Source organism: Macaca fascicularis, chromosome 16 (assembly GCF_037993035.2).
Source record: "Macaca fascicularis isolate 582-1 chromosome 16, T2T-MFA8v1.1".
Classification (NCBI taxonomy): Eukaryota; Metazoa; Chordata; class Mammalia; order Primates; family Cercopithecidae; genus Macaca; species Macaca fascicularis.
The window spans coordinates 35121787-35145737 of NC_088390.1; the positions used below are offsets into that span (position 1 = coordinate 35121787).

Sequence of the window (23951 nt, forward strand, 5' to 3'; positions counted from 1 at the left end):
CTTTTGCTACCTGACTTTACTGGGGGGAACACCTACGGTGTGGGTTGGGGTCCTTCTGAACCTCAGAGTGGGGAGAGCTCTAGGGTAAGAGGCTGCCTGGTGGGCCCTGAGCCCCGGAGTGCATCGCCAGGTCTCCCAGGAGCATGGGGGTAGCATTTGCAGAGGCTGGGGGTCTTGTTCCCCTCACTCCCACCCATGCAGGAGGCACAGACTGAACGCTTAGTAAAATGTTTCATTCAGTACGTCTTGTTTTTCTGAGAGAGGCAACAGCAGAGGGTTGGGGGGCAGTGTGTGTGTATTTGTGATGAACCTAATTTCTCATGCCACTTCTCTCAAGATTTCTCCGCGGGGGCTGCCGCGAGGAAGCCGCCCTCGCCCCTGTCGCTGGAAAGAAGGAAGAGAACTCTCTACCACAGACCTCTGTGGGTGTAACTGGGTCCGGCTCTGCAGCAAACGGGATGTGTATGTGTCTGCAGAACTGGGGTGACGCCCATCTGGTTTACCACTCAGGGTGATGGAAACCAGTGAGCTGATTAGGAGAAGCGCTGTCATTTTCCCCAGCCTGGGGGGACCCATCAAATCGCCACCCATCTGAGGTCAAGCTCAGGCTCCAATGTCCCCAAGCATCGCGTAAATACTAAGCACTTTCCCTGCCCTGGGCAGAGGACAAAGGGGGACACCACCTCGCCGTGCAGCACCATTGCTGGTCCCCCCCCCAGACCTCCCTAGGCCAGTTCCAGCCGAGTCCCAGACGAGGCGCGCCGTCCAGCTTCCGCCGGACCGACATGGGTCTCCCCTGTGCTCCAAGAGTTACGGTCTCCCGCGAGGGGCGGAGTTCCCCTCCCAGTCCCGCCCCCGGCCCCAGCCCAAGAGGGCGGGGTCCGGGACCAATAGCTGGGGCGGGGCCGAGCTTGTGCTCCCCGCCCCGCTCCGCCTGCCTGGCGCGCCGGGCTAGTCCGTGCCGTCCACCAGCTCGCACAGCATGTTCTCCAGAGCCGTGATGCGCTGCTCCTGGGCCTGCACCCGCTCGCGGAGGGCCTTGATCTCCTCCAGCAGCGTCTCCAAGGTGTGCTGCTGCTGGGGCGGAGGACGGAGAGGCCGTGTCGTATAGGGGCGGTAGGGGGAGATGTAGATTGGGCCAGGGTGCAGCAGGGTCGATCTTACCGACAAGGGGGCGTCGCTGGATGACTGGCTGCGGCGGGGGACGGAGGGCGGGCGCACGTCCAGGATGTTGCGCTTCGTGACCCGGAGCTCGCGGTGCTTCGGAGGCACGTAGCCGTCCCTCAGCGAAATGAGCACCGGATCGGCGTCCTGACCGGATAGCCATTCGTCCGCTTCTAGGGCCGGCTCCGGGCCCGGCGTATCCGGGTACAGATCGTCCTGGAACAGGTCTGACTGCGGGGGTGGGTGGGACAGGGGGACCTGCGTGAGAGGGTTGCGGGGCCTGCTCCGCTCCCTTCCGCCTAGTAGCCCTGCCCAACCCTTCTCCCGGCCCCTCACCTTGCGGGGCACAGTCATGATGATAGGTTCACACTTTCTTTCGTGTAGCTTGTAGAACCTATAAGGGAGCAGGGTTCAGCACCCCCGCAGACTTCCACGTCCTTAACTTCTCCTGTCTAAGACCAAGGGGGTTGGAGGCCAACACTTGCTGAGCGCCTACCATGCATATTGCACATTACACACATTATTGGTTCTATAGTAAAAGACTGAAGTTGAGAATGTAAGGCTAGTGAGCAGTGGGTCTGGCACTGAAACAGAACTGTCTTATCCCCCTGTCCCCCTTTTCCAAAGCACTGCATTACTGGGGAAGCCCCGTGGCTAGGACCCGACATGAGTAGGGGACAGAGGCGGGCAGGTGTTCGGGAGGGGCCAAGGCAGCTGACCGGGCGATCTCACACTTGCTGACATCCAGTCCCCTTTTGGGCATGAAACCCATGCCCCGCTGCGGCTCTTTGCTGCTGAACGTGTTCAGGTAGTGCACGAAAGGCGGCTCGTCGGTAATCTCAAAGTACCGAATGCTGCTGTCGCCCTGCAAAACCAGTCGGTTCAGGGGCGCGCCGAGACAAGGCCCTCCATATCTCCATCCAGCCCCGTGTTCTCCCTGCCCGGCCGTGAGCACCTTGCCACACAGGTAGACGATGCTGGAGTCGGGATCGTAAAAGGGCAATAGGACCCCGTTGCTTGTGTCCATCTCCTGCAGTGCCACTGGCTCCTCGAAGTTGTTCTGCCCGAGTACAGGAGGCGTGACCAGCCCTGCCCCACCCTCCCGTGCTACTTCGGGACCCCCAGAAGCCCCTTTACGCTTCCTGGCCTTCCCAGACCGTATGCCCCAAACCTCTAGTGACCAGAGTTGCAGGCCCCTCCCCTGGGCACGTCTCTCCTCCTCCCCTGCGCACATCGCTCCTCCTCCCGGGCACATATACCCGCTGCGCGCCGCATGCAGTCACAGCAAACCACCCCCAGGGACTCGGCATCACCAGGTGGGGGCGCCAGCGCAGGATCCTTCACGCGACGCAGCAAAACTGGGCAGAGGGGTGGGTGTGAGAATGGCAGGCGCTGCAGAGGTGGCAGCAGCCTTCAGTCCTGTCCAGGTGGGCATGCCCTGCGGGTGGGGGGCGCCTGGCCACTCTCCCGTGATGCCAGTCCCCGGGGCACACACCCCAAGCCTCCAGCTGCGTTACCGGGTCCCACAGGCCCAGCTCTCGCTGGCTCATGCGGGTGAAGCCGGTGGTGAAGATATGGCCCTGTCGCGTGAAGACGGCCCGCATGGGCCTCATCCCCTCGTGGGCCGCAAACCTCTCCTGGGGGGAGGGGGAGACAGGGAGGGACATCACCCAGCCGCCTGCTCTGAGCAGCATGGAGGGACGAGCAACCAGCTTGCTGACTTGGGTGTCCGGGGTGGAGGAGCGGAGGCGGGGAAGAGACAAAAGGGGCCTAAGCACTCAGCTTCCTGCGGGGCCACGGCTGGCCCCTGACCTGGAGAGCATCCGCGCCTGGAGAGAGCAGGAGGCACGCGGCTCTCAGCCGATCCCGAACCCTTAAGCGCGCTCAAAGGCCGATCCCTAGAGCAGGGGTGTCTGCTGGCTCCCCGGAGTCGCAGCGAGGCTTTTCCTGAACGGGGAGCTCCCCGCTCAGCTCGGGCCTCTTGGGCGCCAGCCACAGCCAGGGAAGGCGCTCCCGGCGGACCCAGCGAAGGAGCGAGCTAGCGCGCCCGGCGCGGCCTGGCCTACCGGGTCCCAGAGCGCGAGCTGCCGCTCACTCATCCTGCTGAAGCCGGTGCTGAGCAGCTTCCCGTCTGCGGTGAAGACAGCCCGCAGCGGGCGGGCGCCCTCGTGAGGCCGGGCTCTCTCCTGCTCGCGGGGTTAGTGGGTTAGAGCGCCCGCGCGCCCGCCCGACCGCGCTCGGCGCTTGTGCTCCACGCAGACATGCAAGCGGCCCACGCACCCGCACCCCAGGTTAGACTGAGGCCGGCGAGGCCAGGGCCTCAGCCCACCCAGGGCACCCGGCTGGGATAAGCAACATGCGAGGGTTGCCCCCCATCCCCCGCCCAGTGGGTCCACAAGGAGAAAGGGCCAGCCCTCGAGCCAGTGTCAGGCCCCAGACCCTGGAAGATGCGTCTGGGTGCCGGCTGAGAGGAGAGGGGTCCGGGAGCTCAGGTTTCATGCAGGTTCTGGTGGGAGGGTGGAGTTTCCAGCTTCTCCCCTCCTCAATCCCAAAGCGAGGAGCCCTTCTCTGAGCTTCTGAGATGCAAGGGAGGGGAGGGAACAGGAGCCGGGCAGAGAATTGTAGGCTGGGGGCTTACTTAGGGCAGAGACCTGTGGTTGCAGAGACGGGGGAAGAGGGCTAGTCTCTGGAGCAGGGATGTGACAGGTGAAAGCCAGGACCAGGGGCTCTGATAATGGTGGGTACAAGGTGCTGACAGCTGGCCACTGGTCAGGGGATGCTGGGGAGTGGCTAGGCCAGGCACTCACCGCCACCACTTGGCCTTTTCTGGGGTCAATGATGCGCAAGGTCTTGTCCTTGCAGGTGGTGGCTAGCAGGCTACCGTTGCTGTTCCAGCACACACTGTGGATGACATCTGGGTGCATATCATCCAGGCTCAGCAGCACCTCCCCGGTGCCCACATTCCAGATGATGATCATATTGTCACCACCTGCCCAGAGTGGCCAGGCATGGTCACCTGGGTCCCGCCTTTGCCACCACCCACCCGTCTATGGGGGACCCCTCCCTTGCCCCCAGACCTGCACTGAGCAGGACATTCCTGGCAGTAGGGTGCCAGGAGAGGATGCCCACACGCTTGGAGTGGCCCTCAAGTGTGATGATAGGTTCCGTAATGTTGCGCATGGGGGTATAGTCTGGAATCTGCCACACCTGGGTAGGAAGAAAAGGCATATGGTAGGTGGAATGAGGAGCCACCCTGTGCTTCCCTGCCGGCTCTCTTGAGTGGTAAGGGTGAAATGCAGGGCAAGATGTGGTGGCGCATGCTGAGAGCCAGGAGGGGGCACTGCCAGCTCTCCAGAGACCTCCCATTCACTCCAGCAGGGAGACTTCAGAGCGCTGCCCTGCTGCTCTGCAGGCACCACCTTGGCCATGGCTATAATTAGTCCTAAGCAGTGCATCCTGGGAAGGGGTAGGCATGTAGCTAAAAATAGTCTGGGAGCTGGGCAGGGCAGGGCTCTGGGACCAAGCACCTCCCTTATTACCACCCTTAGCACCTTCCCCAGCACAGGTGAGGCAGCCTTCCCTGCTCCCCTGCTCAACTGCCCAGCAGTAGCCCCCTGGCTCCTACCATGATGGTGGTGTCGTCTGAGGCACTGGCGATGACATTGTCATTGTGTGGACACCAGTCAATATCCAGCACAGGGGCAGTGTGCCCAGTGACCAGTGGGTAGTTCTTATCCACTCGCCCTGTCTGAGGGGTTGGAGAGGAAGATGTGGGGCTACTCTCCTATGAGGTTTTTAGGGGGTGGGTAGCAGATCTGCTTACACCTCAATTCCCTATTATCTATTTTCTTTTTGCAGATCCCTCTCCACATTTCTAACACCATCCAGTCCACTTGCTGCACTTTACCGAAGGCAGAGTTGAAACAGTTTAATATTAGGGACTCTGACACAGAGAGGTAAGATGGCCTCACCAAGGACACACAACAAGATACTCATAGAGCTGAGATTTGAACTTTCCAGTCCAGTGCGCTTCCAAAGACACCTACTTGGAGGAGGCTGTTCTTCAGCCCGTTCTCCTATTGAAATGTCTGTGGGATTCTCCTGGTGGAAGAGGTCAAGGTAAGGTAATAGTGTAGTGCTGGACAGCCCTTTGCTGGCCTCCCTTGGCAGATCTCTTCCTTGTGGACCACTTTCACCTTGGAACCACAAGCAGCAAGCATTCCTGGTGCCTACTATCGCCAAATGGGAGTTGGGGGCCCACCTATTTTTTGGTCTTCACAGGCTGCTTGTGGGGGTTCTGAGACTTCTGCAGGGACAGGCACTAGTCCAGACCAGGCAGCGGGGGAGAGGGTGGCTATGTGGTACTGAAAGAGCAGACATATTGGGGGAGGAGGCAGCTCCAGCTGAAATTTGAGCCCTGAGGCCTGTGTCCCAGGATGGTGTCTGCATTGTCTAGGGTGAGTCACTGGCTTTGTCAGGCCTCTTCCTGACCCTGCCCCCTGTGGAGCCTCCCCTAACAAGGTGTAGGGGCCAGAATCCAGGTCAGGGTCATACCTTGGGGGTGGGGGGGAGTCATCCTTGGGATGTGGATGGCCAAGGGGCTTAAGGTTATGAAGCTAACATGGCAGTCATTGCCTGGTCCCCATCCTAAGGGTAAGGAGGGCTCTGGCCTCATGTATCATGTTCCCCTTCCTTTCCCTTCCCTTTCTTTCTATTTCACTGCAACAGCCCTTGGAGGTAGCCAGGGACTCTTTGGATGGAGCCTGACCCTGTCCTCAGTTTGCTGCTCTGAGATGTGACTTAATCAAATGGTCATCTTGGGCTAGGGAGGAGGTTTTCCACACCCAAAACATGAGGGGATGCGGCATTAGGAGAGGCAGTGATGGAATCTGGCCAGGCTTGGCTGTGCTGTGTCCCAACCATCTCCATCACCCGGCTCCCCTCCTGGTCCCTGCTGGGAATGGGGTGGTGCGTGGAGAGGTGGGAGGGCTAGGGAGTGGGAGTAGGCCACCCTGATGTTAGGGTGGGGTGGGGTGGCCTCCCCTCTGGTCCTTGAGGGCTTGGGGAATAGGGAGGAGACAATCCACACAGACACTTCTCCTGACTGTGGAATGCAACTAGGTGAGAACACAGGCTGCCTTGGGAGTTCCCAGGGGCCCCGGCCAGTGTCTTCCCACTTGCTTCCTTTCCCTGGTCTCTCACCTTGGCCAGAGGCAGGACGATGAAGGCACCGCCGCCTCCAGCCTCCACAATAATGGCCAGGAATTTGGGGTTGACGGCACAGAAGGAGCTGTCCCATGTGACCTTGGACACACGGATATCCTCATAGGCCTGGTCGGCCTTTGCTGCCTGCCCAAACACATGGCGGAACTTGCTTTGCCGAACCACACGTCTGCTCATAGCTGCGGGCAGAGAGGTAGGATCTCAGTGCCCAGAAATGCTTTGGTCCTTAGTCCTGTGAGCTGTGGGAGGGAGGAGGAGTGGGGGGGTGGCTTATGAGAAGGGTTATGTGGTCAGGAGTCCGGTATAAGTCCATATAGTGTCTGGTCCTAGAAGCAGGGAGCTTTCTTCAAGGTGGTCAGAGTATGGGAAAGTTATTTTGCTGTGTAAAATGCTGTTTACAGTAAGGGGCTAGGATTTGGGGCCTGACTTCTCCATAGAGACCCAGGCTGAGGGGATTGTGGAGCCTAACGGACTGAAAGCTTTCTGGACGTTGGAATGTTTTTAGGAGGAGCCTCAACGCCACATTGCCCGCCTCCATCCCCCACCCCCCACCCCCGCTCCTACAGTCTTGATGAGCATCTCTTCACGGAAGTGATTGTAGCTCCAAGAGGCACCCTGTCCAGAAGCAGAGGCCTTGACCATTGGATCTTGGCTTAAAGCCAGGTATGGGGCCAGGACTGCACCACCACAGGATCCCGAACTTGCATCTCTGGAATAGTTCAGGCAGATGGGGTTTTGCCTTTTTCTAAAAATTTGCCAAAGGGGAAGTTCCTCCTGTCAGCCAACCTGAGTCCTTTCTGCTAGTGTTTTCATCCCATGCCTTGTGGGTGGACGGGTGGCAGCACAGAGTGAGGTGGGTCCCTCTTCTCCCACTCCTCTCTGCACTGGCTTCTCCAGGGAGCCCTGATCATGGTCTTCCGGCTTTTGCCTACCATACGCTTGTCCGGTTTCTCCTCTGGGTCCCCTGCCCTGGCTGGGCCTTCTTCCTAGTGAACTCTTCTGGGGGGGGATCCTCAACCCCATCCTCCACCCCTGCCCCCTCCGCGGCCAGGCCAGATTTGCAGGGATGGGGAGGGTGTGGTGCCTTTTCTCCAGCTAGGGCCTCTCTAGATGACACACTGAGTACTCCCAAAGCCCCAGCCAGTAGCTCCTGCCCCACCCCAGCCCCAGCATCCGCGTGCCCTTCAAGGCACGTCTGCGGCCCCGAGCCTGAGGCCCGGCCTCCCCGCACCCTTCTCCAGCCTCCTGCCCCAGCACTGCGTTCTTGCGAGACGAGGTGTCTGCGCCCTCCGGGAGCGCTGGCCAAATATAGACACCACGTCCTCCCCGCCCGAAACCGAATTTGGCGGCGCGGGGGGAGGGGGCGCAGACCTCTGCCCCTCAGGGACCCCGCCCGCTCCGCCGGCTGCGGTGGCGGCCGCGTGTTGGGGGCTGGGTACCTGGTCCTGAGCGGGCTGCGGGGCGCTCACGCTGCGAATCCTCTGCGGAGGGGGCCCGAGTGCGTAGGGGGCCGAAGAAGTCGTCAGAGCGAAGGAGCCGGCTCTCCGGGTGTCCGTAGTATCTGGGACCCGGGTGTCCGGCTCCACACTCAGGCCGCTGCCTGCGGCTCTCCAGGGCCCGGCGCCGCTGCAGCCCCAGCTGCTGCTGCCATCAACCTGAGGGGGTGGGGACTAGCTTAGGGGCGGGGCCAGAACCAAAGTTGCCCCGCCCCCTCTAGCGGCGGGAAAGTCGAGCGCCCCCAACCGCGCTCCGAGCTTCCGCTGGCCTCGGAAAAGCATCAAAAGTAAGTGTGCCGCTGTGTGCTGGGTACGCACGCTCTTTCCCTCCCTCCGTGACTCCCGGGTAAGCTGGGGAGGCTCGGGTTCGCAGACCCAGAGCAGGACGCTTGGAGAGGGAACCGGCGAGGGGGCGTGCTCCCCTAGAGCCGGCAGCCGTGCGAGATCAGGTGCCTCCGCCCGCATTCCAGCCGCAATCGCGCTCCCAATTTAGCTGTCCCGACCGGCCGGGACTGCGGGACTGCACGTCCAGGCGTCCCTGGGGGAAAGAGGCCCTAGAGGATGAGGTCCCAGGCTGATCTAGGGCAAGTGCGAGGGCACCCGACACCGGGCTGCGAATGTTATTGTTATGAATAGCAATAGCGATCATTTGAGAAACCTAAAATGCTGGCTGTGTGCTAGGCATTTCACCCCATTAGAGGGGATTCCATGGACCAGAGCAGGAAGCAGCTGAAAGACCAAGGAGAGGACCGAGTGTAAAGTGAACCCACCTTGACACTCCCTCCCCTCCAGATGCCGGGGGAAGAGGCTGGCACAGGTCTCTAGTCACATTTTAGGGGTCAGAGAAGCCAGCCCAGAGGCCAGACCCCTAATGTTTTCTGGGCCTTGTTTGAATTGGTGCCCAGCTGTGTTCCAGGTTAACTTCCCCCATATCCCCCAATATCCACAGAACTGAATGCTGACCGAGGTCAAGGAGATTAAAGATAAACTAATCAAAATACAGCCAGTGAAGACCAACCAGTCCCGTAGCTCCAGTCTACCCAGTGTCTTCACATTGTCTGGATTTCTTCCCTTGGATCATAGGGGCATCTGGGACCAGTTATTCCTTCCCACTCTCCAGTGCACACCTGGGAGCGAGTGAATGGAACACAGCGTTCCGGAGGGCAGATACCAGCACTGGGGAGAAAGGGGAGGGAAGGTGGTAGAAACCATGAAGGGCCCCACAAGGCTCCTTTGTTTCTCAGGAAGAGTCCAGGTGGCTTGTAGGGACAGACTCAAATCAAGAGCCAGTGGCTTGTAGGGGAACAGAATAAAAAACCGTTACGAGTGCTCCAGAAATAACTCCTGGCATAGGGGTGCGGGGGCAGGGTATGAGGGTACATGAGTCATCTCTCTTTTACCTAAAGATTCCAGGCACATGATTAGGAGGAAAATACCTGAGTGACTCAGTTGCTCCTTTACAACAATAACCCATGCTTATGTGCTAGGCACTGGCACTGTTCTAAGGGCTTTATACGTATTAATTTCATACTCTTAACAATCCTCTAGGCTGGTCGCAGGTGGCTAATGCCTGTACTCCCAGCACTTCGGGAGGCTGAGGCAGGTGGATTACCTGAGGTCAGGAGTTTGAGACCAGCCTGGCCAACATGGCAAAACCCCATCTCTACTAAAAATACAAAAATTAGCCAGGTGTGGTGGTGCACACCTGTAATCCCAGCTACTCAGGAGGCTGAGACACAAGAATTGCTTGAACTTGGGAGGCGGAGGTTGCAGTGAGCTGAGATCGTGCCACTGCACTCCAGCCTGGGTGACAGAGTGAGACTCTGTCTCAAAACACACACACACACACACACACAAACAAAAAACAATCCTCTAAGGTGGGTACTGTTATTATCCCTATTTAACAGTTGAGGAAATTGAGCCACAAAGAGGTTAGGTGACTTACCCATCACAACCTCAACAGGTAGTTGATGTAGCTATGATTCTTATCCACGTGGTCTGGCATCTGGTCCATGCCTTTCAGCAGCACGCATTTCTATCTGTCCCTGAAGGACAGTGCCACTTTATCTCACAAGTGCTGAGCTAAAGCGTAACAGAGTTTATACTGTGTGGCACAGAGGGAAGGATGCCTGGAATGAATTAAAAAACTGGTTCCAGTCCTGGCTCAATCGCCATATTTTTACAGCTCTCTAAACAGGATTGGGTCAGATTCTTTCCAACTCTGCGCCACTCCTTAGCAGAGTAGGGATTTTATGTGCTGCCTCCTCTGAAATGGCGTTTCCCCTACCCCACCCTCCTTCTCTTTAAAGAGAACAAGAGACTCCCTTCTAGAGGGAAGGGCTTGGGACTAGGAAGCAGGAATCCTTCAATGCATGCTCCCTTCAGTTCCATCATCTAGGAAGGGTGGTGCTTTCTGAGTACAGGGATTCAGATATTTGCTTGGGCCTGGCGTAGCTCAGCCCTGCCCTCTAGCCTTCTTCTGGCTGCCAAGGCCTGGCAGAGCTGTGAGTGGGCAGAGTTAAGGCAAGAAGAACCAATCAAGGAAAGGAGCTACTTGGGCTTCGTGCCTCCCTTTTGAACTGTTATCTCTGAACGGCAATCCATAGAAGACAGTCATGGATTTCATCTTTTAGGAAGCCATTTTCTGGATGAGGTAGCTGGCAACTTAGCCATGATTTGGTCCATCTGCTTTGGCTAGAAAACCAAGACTGAGCTTATCTAGATTGGTCAGGGATCCCAGGGTGAAAGACCTTACCTTCACCATCATGCACTCCAGCTAAAGACCAGCACTGTGCCCCTCCCACTTGATATGGATGATTCAGAATGAAGCAGGCTGACTTTAGTTCAAAGCAGTTTTTTCTCTTTTGGCGGGGGAGCGGGGGGAACTTCAGCAAATTTTGTTAGCAATTGGGAACTGGAAACTGAGCTCTTCCTAGATGATAGCCCTGCCTTGTATGTGATGAATGGCACCACTAAATATCTCAAGATGTTCATGTCCCATTTCTAGAAATTTTTCAGTGGGCTGAGGTGTTTCATTTATTTTTGGGGGCTCAGCTCTCTCTTCAGGGTGACATGATTGGGATCAATCATTGAAAACTACTGCTGTTCACTGTGTTTCTTCTTCTGACCCTCCCTCCTTCTCCAGCACCCCCCTCCTTTATTGCATCTGATGAAGTAAGTACACGTTTCATCTTCAAAATAAAAATTTATTCAATCTGTAACAAGAACATTGAATCTGCACATTTGCGCACAAGTTCACATTTAAAAACAGCGGAGCACATCAGTAATAAAAAAATCTATGATACAAGTGGAACATCCCAACCACCAGGAAGATTAAGGAAGGAGATGAGACCACTCTATATTCTGCTTCAAATGCCTCAAAAAGGTCCCAGAGATTCCAGGGAGCACCTGCTTTAATAAAATGTGAGCATAAAAGTTTGGGGTGGCTTGGGGCAAAGGTAACAGTCAGAAGGAGTCTTCTGGACTTGTTTTCCATGTTAGAACAAGTCCTGCAAAACAAAGCAGAAAGAAAAAAAAAGAAAAGAAAATAAAAGAAAAGGCACCTTTAGATATGCCAAGCAAACCAAAACCCAACAAAACGTAAAATTCAAACATTTCCCTGTGGGCTTACAAGCACTTCAGGGCCAGTTACCCAGGTTTTAGTTTGGGTATTAGCTCTGCACGTGTACACAGGACGCTGCCATCAGCATTGCTTTGAGGACACAGATGGCAGCACCAGTCAAATGCCTCTTAGGGGATCTTCAAGCTGATTAAGGATGATTCCAGTTTAGAAATCCTATCCTAGATCTCTGGGGCACTGAGAAAATGAGGCTGGTTATCTTCTCATAGCAGGAACCAGGGCTAGTCACCCTCCATTTCCAGGCTGGAAAAGTACAGAAGCACCTTGCAATAGCTTTTCATGGCGTCAAGGGACCCCACACCCTGGGAGAAGGGTTAGGAGTGTGCAGCTTCCTGCTTTGGTGGCAGGCCTTTTCCTAATATGGGTGTCAGAGGAGTTGAGACAGCAAATATGCTTGTGTCTAAAACATGCCTTGATCTTTTAGTTAGGAAGGGAAAACAAAGTCCAAGATGCTTTTAAGTTGGATTGATGCTGAAACAGCTAAAATTTCATCTTATCCACCATCAAAAGCAAAACAAAATTAAACAAAATGACACTAGCCATTCACCATTACAACCATCACTATAAGACACACCATCACTGAGGAAATGACAACTATTTCCATAGAGAGTGCTGGATGGGAGGGCAGGACATAGATGGAAGTCAGCTTCAGGGTATACCCACTTATTCACAAGGGCTGACCATGATGGCACTGCTCTGCATGAGGACTCACAGGACAGCTAGGGCACTGATGCCTGCAGGACTGTGTGGCCGACAGGATGATGCACATTTTAATATTCAAAATGTAAACAAAGCATCCACAAATAGTCCAAAAAAGCCAAAGAATGGCTTTATTTAAAAATTTTTAAATGCCCTTAAAAGTGACTTTTTGCATAATGTGTTCTTAAAAGAACTCTCACAAAAACATTTTTACCAAACATGCCTAGATCGCTTCAGAACTGAAATCCTCAGATGAAACAGGTGAACACTTCTGTGACCTGCTACATCTCAGAAGCTTCTCATAGGAAGCTTTGGGTTTACCCAACAGCATCTGTCTGGGGCCTGTGAGCAGGGGGCTCAAAGCCTGGGGCACTGAGATCTTCAGGCTGTCCTTGGAGCTCTGGGTAGTTAGAAAATTAGAAAGAGGAACTATCAGTAGGGATAAAGACAGAATCAAGAAATCCATAACCCTGTCTCAAGCCTCCTCAGAACCAGGAAAATACTAAAGATCCTGAAGAGACTGAGATGATAGGAATGATCCCAAACATTTAGAATCTGAAAGGCAACTAAAATTAGGAGAGATGAGTATTACAGTACTATAGTACCACATGTCTACTAGAGTATCCATTACTCCTGGGTGTTTCCAAAAATCAAGAAAGGTTGGGGTTTCCCTTTCTACTGACCAGGTTCAGCTCAAGTTCTGTATGCTTCTGGAGCTTTTACCCCATGCATCAAAACATCAACTCTTTTTACATATGTACATATGTGTACACATGCACACACACTCCTCCAAAATAAGTGAGAGTCTATTGGTGGTTGAGAGAAAGACAGAGAGAGAGAGAGAGAGAGGTAGACACTGGGCAAGAGTCAAAGTGTTTCCTATTCATCTTTGCCAGTCTATCTGCTCTTTCAGGTCTGGGCTTTCCATGCACAGAAGAAAAGGGAAAGAGGCCACTGGAGATTATAAAAGAGTCTGAAGAGAAGACAGTCTGCAAAGTCCTTGACAGTTCATTACGCACCTCCCCTGGACACTGCTCAGCTGTGTAAATAACCCAGGAACACCCAATTCTGGGAGTCTGAAAAGGCTGGCAAACACTCCTTGGCATGGCTGAATTACAGACACTCTGTAGAAGATGTTTATTAGGCAGGTAAATTAAACGATAAAAAAAAAATGTAATTATAAAAAGGCAGAAAGACTTTCCTTTGCTCTTAAAAAATTTTTTTCCCCACAGCATTAGTGGGTTTTGTCCCATCTTTGTTGTTATTTAATGCAATGAGTGAACATTAAACACAGTGGAGGGGAGAAGAGGGAAAAGTCCAAAACTCTGGTCCTGCTTGTACCTCTTAGTGTGGGATGTCATCATGGTAAGGGGTTACCATGAGTGGATGCCACTCTCTGAACTTCCAGGCAAATCCTCTCCCCACTCTGCCACAATTTCCTGCCCTTCCCCATCATATTGGTGGTGGAACTGCTTCAAGAAGGCAGGGCATTCTAGATGGAAGAGCCCTGGAAATCCATAACCCTGTCTCAAGCCTCTTCACATTAGTTCATACCACCTAACAAAACACTTTACAACACACAAATATCCAGGAATCACAAAACTGTGTGGATGATATACTTGAACATTCAAGGAAACTACTGAGCAACAGCACAGGATACACATAATCACTACACCATAAAGATGCTTTTAGCAAGTGGTTTCTGTCCAACCCGCCTCCTGATAGTGATGTCAGACCCAACCTCGGCTTCCACACAACTTCACAGCTCCTCTTAAGCCCCAGTGGCCCCGTCTACCTTTTCTCCATCTTTTGGGTTACCCTGCCATCTGCCCCCACCAAACTCTGGCCTCTGACATCACGCTGACAGTCTGTGCATTTGTATTTTCCTCTTCAGTGTTGTGACGAGCCAAAAACCTGTCTCCAGTCTGTACTCAGTCAATCCTCAGTAATGTGGACATCAACGAAAGCTAACAGAAAGCAATCTGCAAGCCTCTTCAGTTTTAGTGAGCTGCAGAGGTGTTTCATGCTAGACTAAATCTGTCTTCTGTAAGAAGCTACAAGAGGCTTGTTTATGGCAGGTGCTGCTGCGTTAAGGATCTCCACAACAGTAGCAAAGCGACAGCATCCTAAATGGAGTCACTGTGGGCACCTGCCCCTGGCTGAGGCCTCCCCTGTGGCCTTCAGCCTCCACTAGAAGCTTCCACTCTGAGCAACTCACGTATACTTCCTGGTTGTGGTTGAGATACTGGCAAACAATGTTCTGGGATTTCAGTCTCAGAAAGAAATCAGCTTTCAGTCACGCTGTAACCTAATGGGAGCCTTTAGGGGTGTCTCTGAGGAAGAAGTTACTAATGCATAATTTGGCAGGAGCTGGTGATTAGAAGTCTCCATTTAAACAACTACAACCACCATCAACATACTGTACAGATTCCTATCAACACCCAACGGTTTTATTTCCGGTGTCTGTGTGTTTTCCAGTTGCAACTCTACTCCTTCTTAAAAAGAATAAATCAAAAATACCCTACATAATGAACAACAAGACACTGTAAGACAGTGACAATATTATGTACATAAATACTGTGTACAAACTTTAGAGAAATGACAAACCTTCCAGGAAAAGGAAAAAAAGTGTTAACAGTGATAATACCGAAAATAAAATATTGCATTCAATGGATGTTAAACATATGTAATGTTAACAATTCAAATATAATCTATGAAATTTAAAAAAATAGGCAGCATGGGGACAACAGCATGGGGAAGGAAAATAAACTGGAAGAAAATATGGCCATTAAACTCAGAAGGCCCAAAGAATTATTCAAGTAATGGAAGGGTTAAAACCCTACATACGTATTCATTTTACAAGAACACACTGACTTTCGATTGCTGCTTTTCAAACATGTCACTGTTGTTTTCAGTTGGGAGGACACTGCAGGCACATTTTTCTGGTAGGGAGAGCCAAGATGCCCATCTGTGTGGATCCACCAACCCAGCAGTTTCTGGGCAGCAGCCTCTCCACCCCCAACTTTATGTCTTCCTCCTCTTATCATGCTTTCCTCTACAGAAGACCACTTGGATTTGGGGTCCTGTTTTAATTTCAAAAATAATTTTCTTGGGGAAGAAACTATATGATAAATTTGCAGAGCTGGCCATTATCATGCTTTACTGTAATGATACACTCTGGAATACCGGAAGATCCTCTTTTAAAGCAAAGCGGAACCTGCCTCCTTCAGGAACTCTAAAGGGCTGCGGCTGGACAAAGGCTGAGAGCCCTCTGACTTCTGGCTGCCCTTTAGCCCATTGGATGCCTCAGGTCTGGAAACCAAACCATCATCACAAAGGCAGGGGAACATTTCCAATTCCCAGCTTTATCTCCAAATAATTTCCTCCGAATCTGTTTCCTTCCCTCAATCAAGGAACCATGCCTTTTCTCAGAGGGCAAAATGAGAGGCAGGTGGCAGCTGACTGAAAAACAGCAATTTGCCTTTGATAAAGGTGTTCTCTGAAAATGACTTTTTTGAGGTTTGATTTTTTTAAAATAAAAAATGATAAACGGTCTTGCCATCCAGATCAAGCTCTCTTTCCCCTTACATATACACACACATACACACTGAAAACCCAAAACCTGCATGCGCCAGAAACAGTAAAATGACCAAAATATTATAAAATTAACCAATAAAGTGCATGTTCCTTACATATTACACCTGCCCCTTTTACAAACATTTCTTCTAGAAAGTCACATGTGTAGGCTCAGAATCACATGGTATTATAGAAGGGGTTGGTTGTCCGTTTTTTGTCATTTGCCTTTTTCAGTCTCCTAAGGGGGTGAGTTCTGCCGTGTTGCTGACGGGGTGCCACGGCCAGCCCTGGAGCTGGGCATGCACACTGCAGTCCCTGGGTCTGTAGCATGGGAAGGCCTCCTTCAGAACTAGTCAATTCAGGTCCTGCCCTGGGAAGCAAACACTGCTGACTGGAACCAAATTCTTTGGCATACTGCACAAGGGGCCTCTCCACTGGCTTGCTCTGCACAATACACTCTGTTGTTGTGAGCTGTTCTACAAAATACTTGGTGGGCTCTGGGTTGTGGGGGGCACCTGGGTTTTCTAGGGACTCTTGGTCCTCCATGGCATGCATGCCTGAGTCTGTTCTGAGGAAAGGCTGAAGCAGTTTGAGATGAGGGGATTCACAGGAGGCAGGCTCCCTCTCTGGTAAGCAGTCTTTACAGAGGTCCAAGTAACCTAATTTGGCGAGAGAAGCTGAGCGCCTCATTTGGGATGGTTTGGTGAGCCCTGCCTGGAAAACCACTCGAGACTCGATTTCTTTAGCACGCTCCTTCACCACACCGGGGCTGTGGCTGAGACCCTTTATGTTTTCACTACTAGAGCTATGTGGTAGTCGACAGGCTACAGGCAATGGGTCCAGTTTCTCCTGTAACTCCCCAGTGTTGTCACCAAGTTTGCTAATTAAACTTAGGTCTGCGCTACTCAGCTGGGAGTCCTTATATGGCACCTCACTGCCACTGGAGAGAGGGCTGTCCTGACTTTCTTCCCAGCTAACCTGTTCTGCAGAGGGCTCATCTGTGGTGCTGCTCTGCTCTGTGAAGCCCTCCAGGTGAACCATAGTCTGGGGATGCAGGTAATCCAAACTGGCAGACAGTAAGTGGGTTGTATGACTGACAAAAGGTGCCGCTGTCTCCAGGGCTGTTGACAGGCTGCTGCCTCTGTCTTCAGGGCTACTCAGCGTGGAGGTCGGGTGGTCAGTGGGCCTGTTGTGCTCAGGAGAGGAAGAATGAGGCGGAGGTAGCACTTGGGGGTGCAGAGAAACCTGGTTGGGGTCCAGAGTCCTGTTTAGATTTTCATCCAGTGTGCAGAGCACAGTGACAGATTTTTCCACGTTCACTTTCCTTAGTCCTTGCTCTCCGCTCTTCTCGCCGGTGGCTATTTCACTCCCTGACCCAGTGTGATTGGGTGATGTAACTGTGTGGGTATACTCAATGATTTCTACCCTCTTGGGAAGGGGAAGAGGGACTGCCTGTGTCTCAGACTCCTGGTATGGAATCACAGTCCTCAGATCCTTCAGGACTCCTTCCTGCTGTGTTCCAGTATCCGACCCTGGGCCCTCCTGAGGAGCTGGCAAGTGGTCAAACCCCAGCACCTTGGGAGCTGGAACAGTGGCATTCTGCTCAGAATGGGACAGTGAGCCAGCCTCAGGCCCACTGTATTTCCCTTTGCCTTTGCTCATCTCTGGTTCCTTGGGGACAAATGAATGTTCTGGGGTGGCTTCGTCACTCTTCCCTTTTGGTGCCAGGTCTGCCACAGAAGAATCATTCTTTGAATTCTTACGAGTGGACAATGAGGTACATGTTGAGGCAGCACCATGATGCTCTTGCTCCTGCCGTAAGCGCTCTTCAAACTCCAAGGTGGCTCGCCTCACAGACCCAGGGTACCACTTGGCACCTGGGTGCATCCCTGAGCCCTGGAGCTCTTGTTCCCCCTCAGCTGGTTCCCCTTCTTCCAAGTCTGCTGTAGATGAGCATGTGGTTAGGCAGCCTTCTGGGTTGCACATCCCTGAGTCTTTGGCTAGTCCAGGCTGGGCTGTGCAGGAGCCCTCGTCTTGCTCCAGATGTCCAGGTTTGTTCTCTGGGGTCTGGGCCCTCTCAAAGAGCAGCTCATGGATGCTGTTCTTCTTTGGTGTATGGCACGGGTTGGATAAGATGTCTCCTTTCAGTTGAATCTGTCCAACTCCTTGACTGATGGACTCAATTTCAGTGACAATTTCTTTGACTGAAATTGCATTTTCCAAGTGAGACTGCATGAAGATGTCTGGGCTGACCAGTTCTGAAATTGCCTAAGAAGAGAAAGTAGTGAGAAGATTATGGCAAATTGTAGTCTAACTGAAAATGCTTGATTTTCTGCTTATTAATCCTCTGATCCAGGACAACCTATCTGACTATGAGAATACCAATCATAGAGTTCCTGGGACCGTACTCTACCCATCTGTTTTGTCAGACTACAAGAAAAAACTGGATTCATCAAGGCTAGACATAAAATTTGTGATAGGTTGTGTTATTCTCTACTAAACTTTCTGTTCTGTTTACTCAAGCAGAATTCCAATCCAAAACTTTGCTCCCAAATGAAAAGCAAATATTTTTGGAGTCTCCTATAATCTATATTTTCCTAAGACTATGAGCCTCCAGGATTCAGGCCACACTGTAGTAAATGAAACCTTTCCCCCATGGCCTATCAACTTTCAGTTTGATCCTAACCTATCTGAGGGAAAGAGTTCCATTCAAGGCTAAGATACGTCCTTAGATATGTCCTGGTGATAGAGCTAGATGGACGAGGCTATCATTTGATTTCTGATTTGGAGACTCACTGTTCTCTTCACTCCTCTGTCTTGCTAGCTTTCACTCACATCCTCTCACTGCTTCCGCTAGCAGCAGCATCCCAGTACCTACAAGCAGGGAGAATGCACTGTCTGACTACCCAATCTCTAAGTTTCACATGGTTCCTTCTGGGAAAGGTTTACTTGGCTTACACAGTCACATGCCTTAGCAAACTTAGAAACCATAACTCTCTAGTATTTTACTATTTTACCAGCTATAAATTCCCAGATGGATTTAGAACAAGGCCAAAGAATACTGACCAATGCAAAATCAAGTCCTACTGTAAAAAAACAAAACAAAACAAAACAAAACAAAAAACAGAAGAATCTCAAAATCTGGGAATAGCCCTTGGATACCTCTTAAAGTAGTATCATTATGAGTATCAATCTAGTTAACATTTTTATAAGGCTTCGAAGTATATTTCCTTGGAACTGTTCTGGTCTTTCTCCTTCAAAAGAGAGTCATAGTTAGTATAATCTAACAGGGTCAGTAATGCCTTTGGGGGAAATGTGCCATGACATCAGGCAGAGGCAAACTTGCCAAGACTGGGAGAGAAGCCACAGTGGGCCCTGTATGTGCATGGGCCATGGAAGGAGTGCTCATATGACCAGGGACTGTGGAGAAGGCTATTTCTGTCAGTGCTGCTATAGTCACTGGTCCAAAGGAGAGCACAAGCAGTCTGCCTTCTCAGTAGAAAGGAAACAGAGGCACAGCTTTGGGGGTGGTGAAAAGACAGAAGCAGAGGCAAGAATCACAGCGGGGTAGTTAAGGAGAGAGAACAAATCGTTAATGGACAAAGTGGTAAATATAAGCAGACAGACATCAGGAGATGCAAAGAATCTATGACTAGCTCCACTAAAATCATTAAGTGAAGTTTGGTATGTTAGAGTAAATCTGTCACAGTTTATTCCCCAACTACTATATTGTATTAAGTATTTAAGATGTCAGAAGTATCAAAATATGAATAACTTGTGAGTCTTAGAATAAGTGTGAGTCTTAGAATTGATGTGATATAGTGATTCTTTCCCTGGTTTGAGATGGCTTGTAAGAGTATCCTAAAATCCACAAAGAATTTTAGGATTCTGTCTGCTGGCAAATTCATTTCCTTTTGATTCTCTTTTTTTTTTTTTTTGAGATGAAGGCTCACTCTGTTGCCAGGCTGGAGTGCAGTGGCGCGATCTCGGCTTACTGCAACCTCTGCCTCCCGGGTTCAAGCGATTCTCCTGCCTCAGCCTCCCAAGTAGCTGGGACTACAGGCACACACCACCACACCCAGCTAATTTTTGTATTTTTAGCAGAGATGGGGTTTCACCATGTTGGTCAGGATGGTCTCAATCTCCTGACCTTGTGATCCGCCTGCCTTGGCCTCCCAAAGTGCTGGGATTACAGGTGTGAGCCACCGTGCCCGGCCATCTTTGGGCTTCTCATTGTTCAGCCAGGACACTTGTTTTTGGTTCACTCCTTCCTCTGTCATCCCCTCTTAGAAGTGCTTCCAATGACACCAGAAAGGTAAATTCCTAAAAGGCAAATTCTTTAAAAAATATTTAAACCCTAAGTTTTCAAGGAAAATCTCAGGCAGATTCTCCATCAAAAATAAACATAACAGAATCCCAAATACTTTACCTTTGAAGAGAACTTCATTAGGTGGAAAACTACAAAGACAATTTTTACCTTTGACTGTTCCTCATCCATTGAAGATTCTTCTGATGCATGGGGAGTATTACTCAAAGAGCTGCTTCTCTGGTCATCAGTTGTCACTTTGGAAGGGGCTACTTCTACCACTGACAGTCGATAGCTCTCACTCCTTCCTCCACCCAGTTCCTCCATCCTTGAATGGGAAAAAGATCGTGACCGGGTTTCTTGGGAGAGCTCCACAAACTTCTCTAGGGCACTAAAAAAGTCAATGCGATCTGTACTGAAATCTGAGATTTCAGTCTGGCAACTGGGTTGGGGGCTTGGTGACTCAGGATCAGGGGACATGGGGAGGTCTTTCAGTCGAGATGTCAATTCTTCCATAGGCAGTAGGTGGACATTCATGTCTGCTTTCAGTGCGTCTGTCTCCAAATCTTCCACTGTTAAGTCTGGAAACTTGTTGGCCATTTCTGGGACATGTCCAGGCTGAATTAAGGCTTTGGATGCATGGCAGTTGTCAAGAGGAAATTTTGATTCATTCAGACAACACCCTGATGAGCATCCATTGATGTCATTTAAGTTTAATTCATCCTCAATCTGTCCAGCATGAAATTCCGTAGAAGTAAACTCCAAGCAGATCATTCTTTCTTTGGTACATAGGCCTTTCTGATTTGCATCTTGTGGGACCACATGTTCCACAAAGACAGGAGGTATGGGTGGGTGACTCTCCATGGTCTTCACCTCAGCAATCTGGTCTGCTGAGGTGGTGATCTCCTTCTTGTTGAGTTCTAGCCCAGGTTTGCAGATGGGTTCGTGGTGGTCTGAGAGGTCACTATCTGAATGAGATCTCCATAGTTTGTTATGCCGCTGTTTGCTGTGGAGGACATACACAGGAAATATCTTAATCTGGTTTGTAAAGATAATCAGCACCCTCCCAGGAAAACACCCCCAGATAAATCTTAACTTGTAAAAATGCTTTGTTATTGCTCAGTGGACTAGGCAATTAACGTTTGAAAAGACACTCAATTTAATAGCAAAAAACAAAGCAAAACAACAACAAATGAGTGTGAGATTTTTTTTACCTATCAGTCTGACAGGAATTAAAATGGTTGGTAATAGCCAGTGTTGATGATGGTATGGCTAAACAAGCCCTCTCATACACTGGTAGGAGTGTGAATTCAAAATTTTTGTTTTTTGTTTTTTTTTCAGACAGAGTCTCGCTTTGTTGCCTATGCTGCAGTGCAGTGGCATAATCTCAGCTCACTGCAACCTCTGCCTCCCAGGTTCAAGCAATTCTCCCACCTCAGCCTCCCGAGTAGCTGGGTTACAAGAACATGTCACCACGCCTGGCTAATTTTTGTATCTTTAGTAGAGACGGGGTTTTGCCATGTTGACCAGGCTGGTCTTGAACTTCTGACCTCAAGTGATCTGCCCACATTGGCCCCCCACCACACCCAGCTGAACTGTAGATTTTAAGACTGAAATCTGGCAATAGCTCTCCAAATTTAACATTTTCACCAACATTTCTTCCTTAATAAATTTTTCTTGGAGGAATGCTATTACAAGTGCATATAGATATCCATATGGCCAGGTGAGGTGGCTCACACCAGTAATCCCAGCACTTTTTAGGAGGCCGAGGCGGGTGCATTGCTTGAGCCCAGGAGTTTGAGACCAGCCTGGGCAACATGGTAAAACTCCATCTCTACAAAAATATAAAAAACTATCCAGGTGTGGTGGCATATGACTGTAGTCTTAGCTACTCAGGGGGCTGAGGCGGGAGGATTGCTTGAGCCCAGGAGGGTGAGGCTGCAGTGAGCTGAGATTGCGCCACTGCACTCAGCCTGGGTGACTGAGCAAGACCTTGTCTCAAAAAAAATAAAAAATAGGCCGGGCGCGGTGGCTCATGCCTGTAATCCCAGCACTTTGGGAGGCCGAGGCGGGCGGATCACAAGGTCAGGAGATCGAGACCACGGTGAAACCCCGTCTCTACTAAAAATACAAAAAATTAGCCAGGCGCGGTTGTGGGCGCCTGTAGTCCCAGCTACTCGGGAGGCTGAGGCAGGAGAATGGCGTGAACCCGGGAGGCGGAGCTTGCAGTGAGCCGAGATCGCGCCACTGCACTCCAGCCTGGGCGACAGAGCGAGACTCCGTCTCAAAAAAAAAAAAAAAAAAGAAAAGATATATAAAGATATTTACTGGCTGGCTGCCGTGGCTCATGCCTGCAATCCCAGCACTTTGGTAGGCTGAGGCGGGCGGATCGCTTGAGGTCAGGAGTTCGAGACCAGCCTGGCCAACATGGTGAAACCCCCGTCGCTACTAAAAATACAAAGATTAGCTGGGCGTGGTAGCGGGTACCTGTAATCCCAGCTACTCGGGAGGCTGAGACAGCAGAATTCCTTTAACCTGGGAGGCAGAGGTTGCAGTGGGCCGAGATTGCACCAATGCACTCTAGCCTGGGCACCAGAGCGAAACTCCATCTCAAATAAACAAACAGACAAACAAAAAAAGATATTTACTATGACACTATTTGTGATACTAAAAGATGAGACACCAAACAACAACAACAAAAAAGGATTTACATTATAATCCATACAACTATATGCTGTGAAGCTGTTTAAAAACTCTCAGGTCTACAGAAGTCTTCTGTGATAAGAAAAAAAAAAAAATTAAAAGGGAAAAAAGACCTGTCAGGTATTTTAGTGGAATGATAAACAAGGTATACTATTAAGTAAAAAAGAACCTCAAACACATTTGAAATTAGTGTCTATATTAGAATAATATACTCTTAAATATAATACACTCTTAAATAATATACACTCTTAAACAGTTCCCAAAATCCCAGCCAAAAAGAGAAAGGTGGCCCTGTGGATGGTCAGGTTCATCTGCCCAGGAAACAGGTCACTAAGTGTGGTCCTTGGGGGTGTGGTCTCCATGACTTACAAGCTGATGAGGAGTTACCAAACCGCAGGGTGGAATGGGAAACTCAGCCCAAAACAACTTGCCCTGGGCTCTGGGCCATGCCTGGGCTCTGCCGAGTCATGCTCAGGCGCCTGCACTAATGTGACCCCCTGTTTGTTCTCAACTCTGCACCTGCTCTCAGCTCCCCCTGCCTGTCTGCTGCTTGGGTGGGGCTCTCTCTGACTCATGCCTGCACAGCAGAGGGCTGCTTTCCTGGGAAGGAGTAGGTCAATCTTTTTATGAAGACAAGCTGTAATCAATCAGCTGGGTATAAGATGGGGTTTTCACCCTTCCCAAGCTGCATGAGCTCCAGCCACCCCTAGGAGGAGACAACATAACACATATCTCAAACAAGTGAGTGGCTATGGGAAGGGGAAAGCTGTTTGGATAGGTGGGGCCTAAGTTGTACATTATGACCAACTGAGGCCAGTGGTTTCCTCAGTTTCTTCTCCTATATGCGGCATCCTTGTTTCCTGAAATAAATATGACTCTATTCTCCAATTTCTATCCCTCACCTATCATGAGGATGTTCAAACCTGCACCAGCTTCTCTCACCCACCACAGGACAATGCCTGGGATGCAAATGCCTGGGGAGACCTCTCAAGGGGTGGCTGTTCTCACTCTTCTAATAATAGAACAGGCAAATGAGAAGTTTCATGATCCCAAGAACCCTCCAAAGTATGTTTGTGTGTGTTGTTTTTGTTTTTTTGAGATGGAGTCTTGCTCCATCACCCAGGCTGGAGTGCAGTGCCGTGAT

General features: G+C 51.0%; 2 protein-coding genes across 64 annotated transcripts in view; both read right to left on the reverse strand.

Moving 5' to 3' along the window:
• Position 1: 1 nt before the first annotated feature.
• On the reverse strand, positions 2-8052 carry CORO6 (coronin 6). 50 transcript variants are annotated; one of them, XR_012425454.1, is made up of 12 exons: positions 7827-8052; positions 6367-6566; positions 4790-4912; positions 4242-4371; positions 3972-4153; positions 2660-2801; positions 2424-2522; positions 2120-2224; positions 1884-2029; positions 1501-1558; positions 1165-1395; positions 2-1074 (listed from the first exon to the last, which is right to left on the reverse strand). XR_012425454.1 is itself a non-coding variant. In XM_065532334.2 (12 exons), exons 7-12 carry the CDS (start codon positions 2472-2474, stop codon positions 952-954), a joined length of 714 nt encoding a protein of 237 aa, XP_065388406.1. In that variant the 5' UTR covers positions 2475-2522; positions 2682-2801; positions 3972-4153; positions 4242-4371; positions 4790-4912; positions 6367-6566; positions 7827-8052; the 3' UTR covers positions 2-951. The 50 variants fall into 50 exon arrangements, 15 of the variants coding, with proteins under 15 accessions (XP_065388406.1, XP_073875036.1, XP_073875035.1 ...); XR_012425455.1 differs by having other exon boundaries at positions 2-1077; XR_012425468.1 differs by having other exon boundaries at positions 2682-3815.
• A 3016-nt stretch (positions 8053-11068) lies between these two features.
• SSH2 (slingshot protein phosphatase 2) overlaps positions 11069-23951 on the reverse strand; it is a 306013-nt gene continuing 293130 nt past the window's right edge. For all 14 annotated transcript variants that reach the window (XR_012425449.1, XR_012425448.1, XR_012425447.1 and 11 more), the window contains 2 exons: positions 20276-21110; positions 11069-18066 (listed from right to left, as the gene is read on the reverse strand). Coding sequence is in view for 11 of the 14 variants with exons in the window: in XM_015438110.3 (XP_015293596.3) it covers positions 15976-18066; positions 20276-21110 (2926 nt within the window). In the remaining 3 variants the exon portion in view is untranslated. The remainder of the gene's footprint in view (positions 18067-20275; positions 21111-23951) is intronic.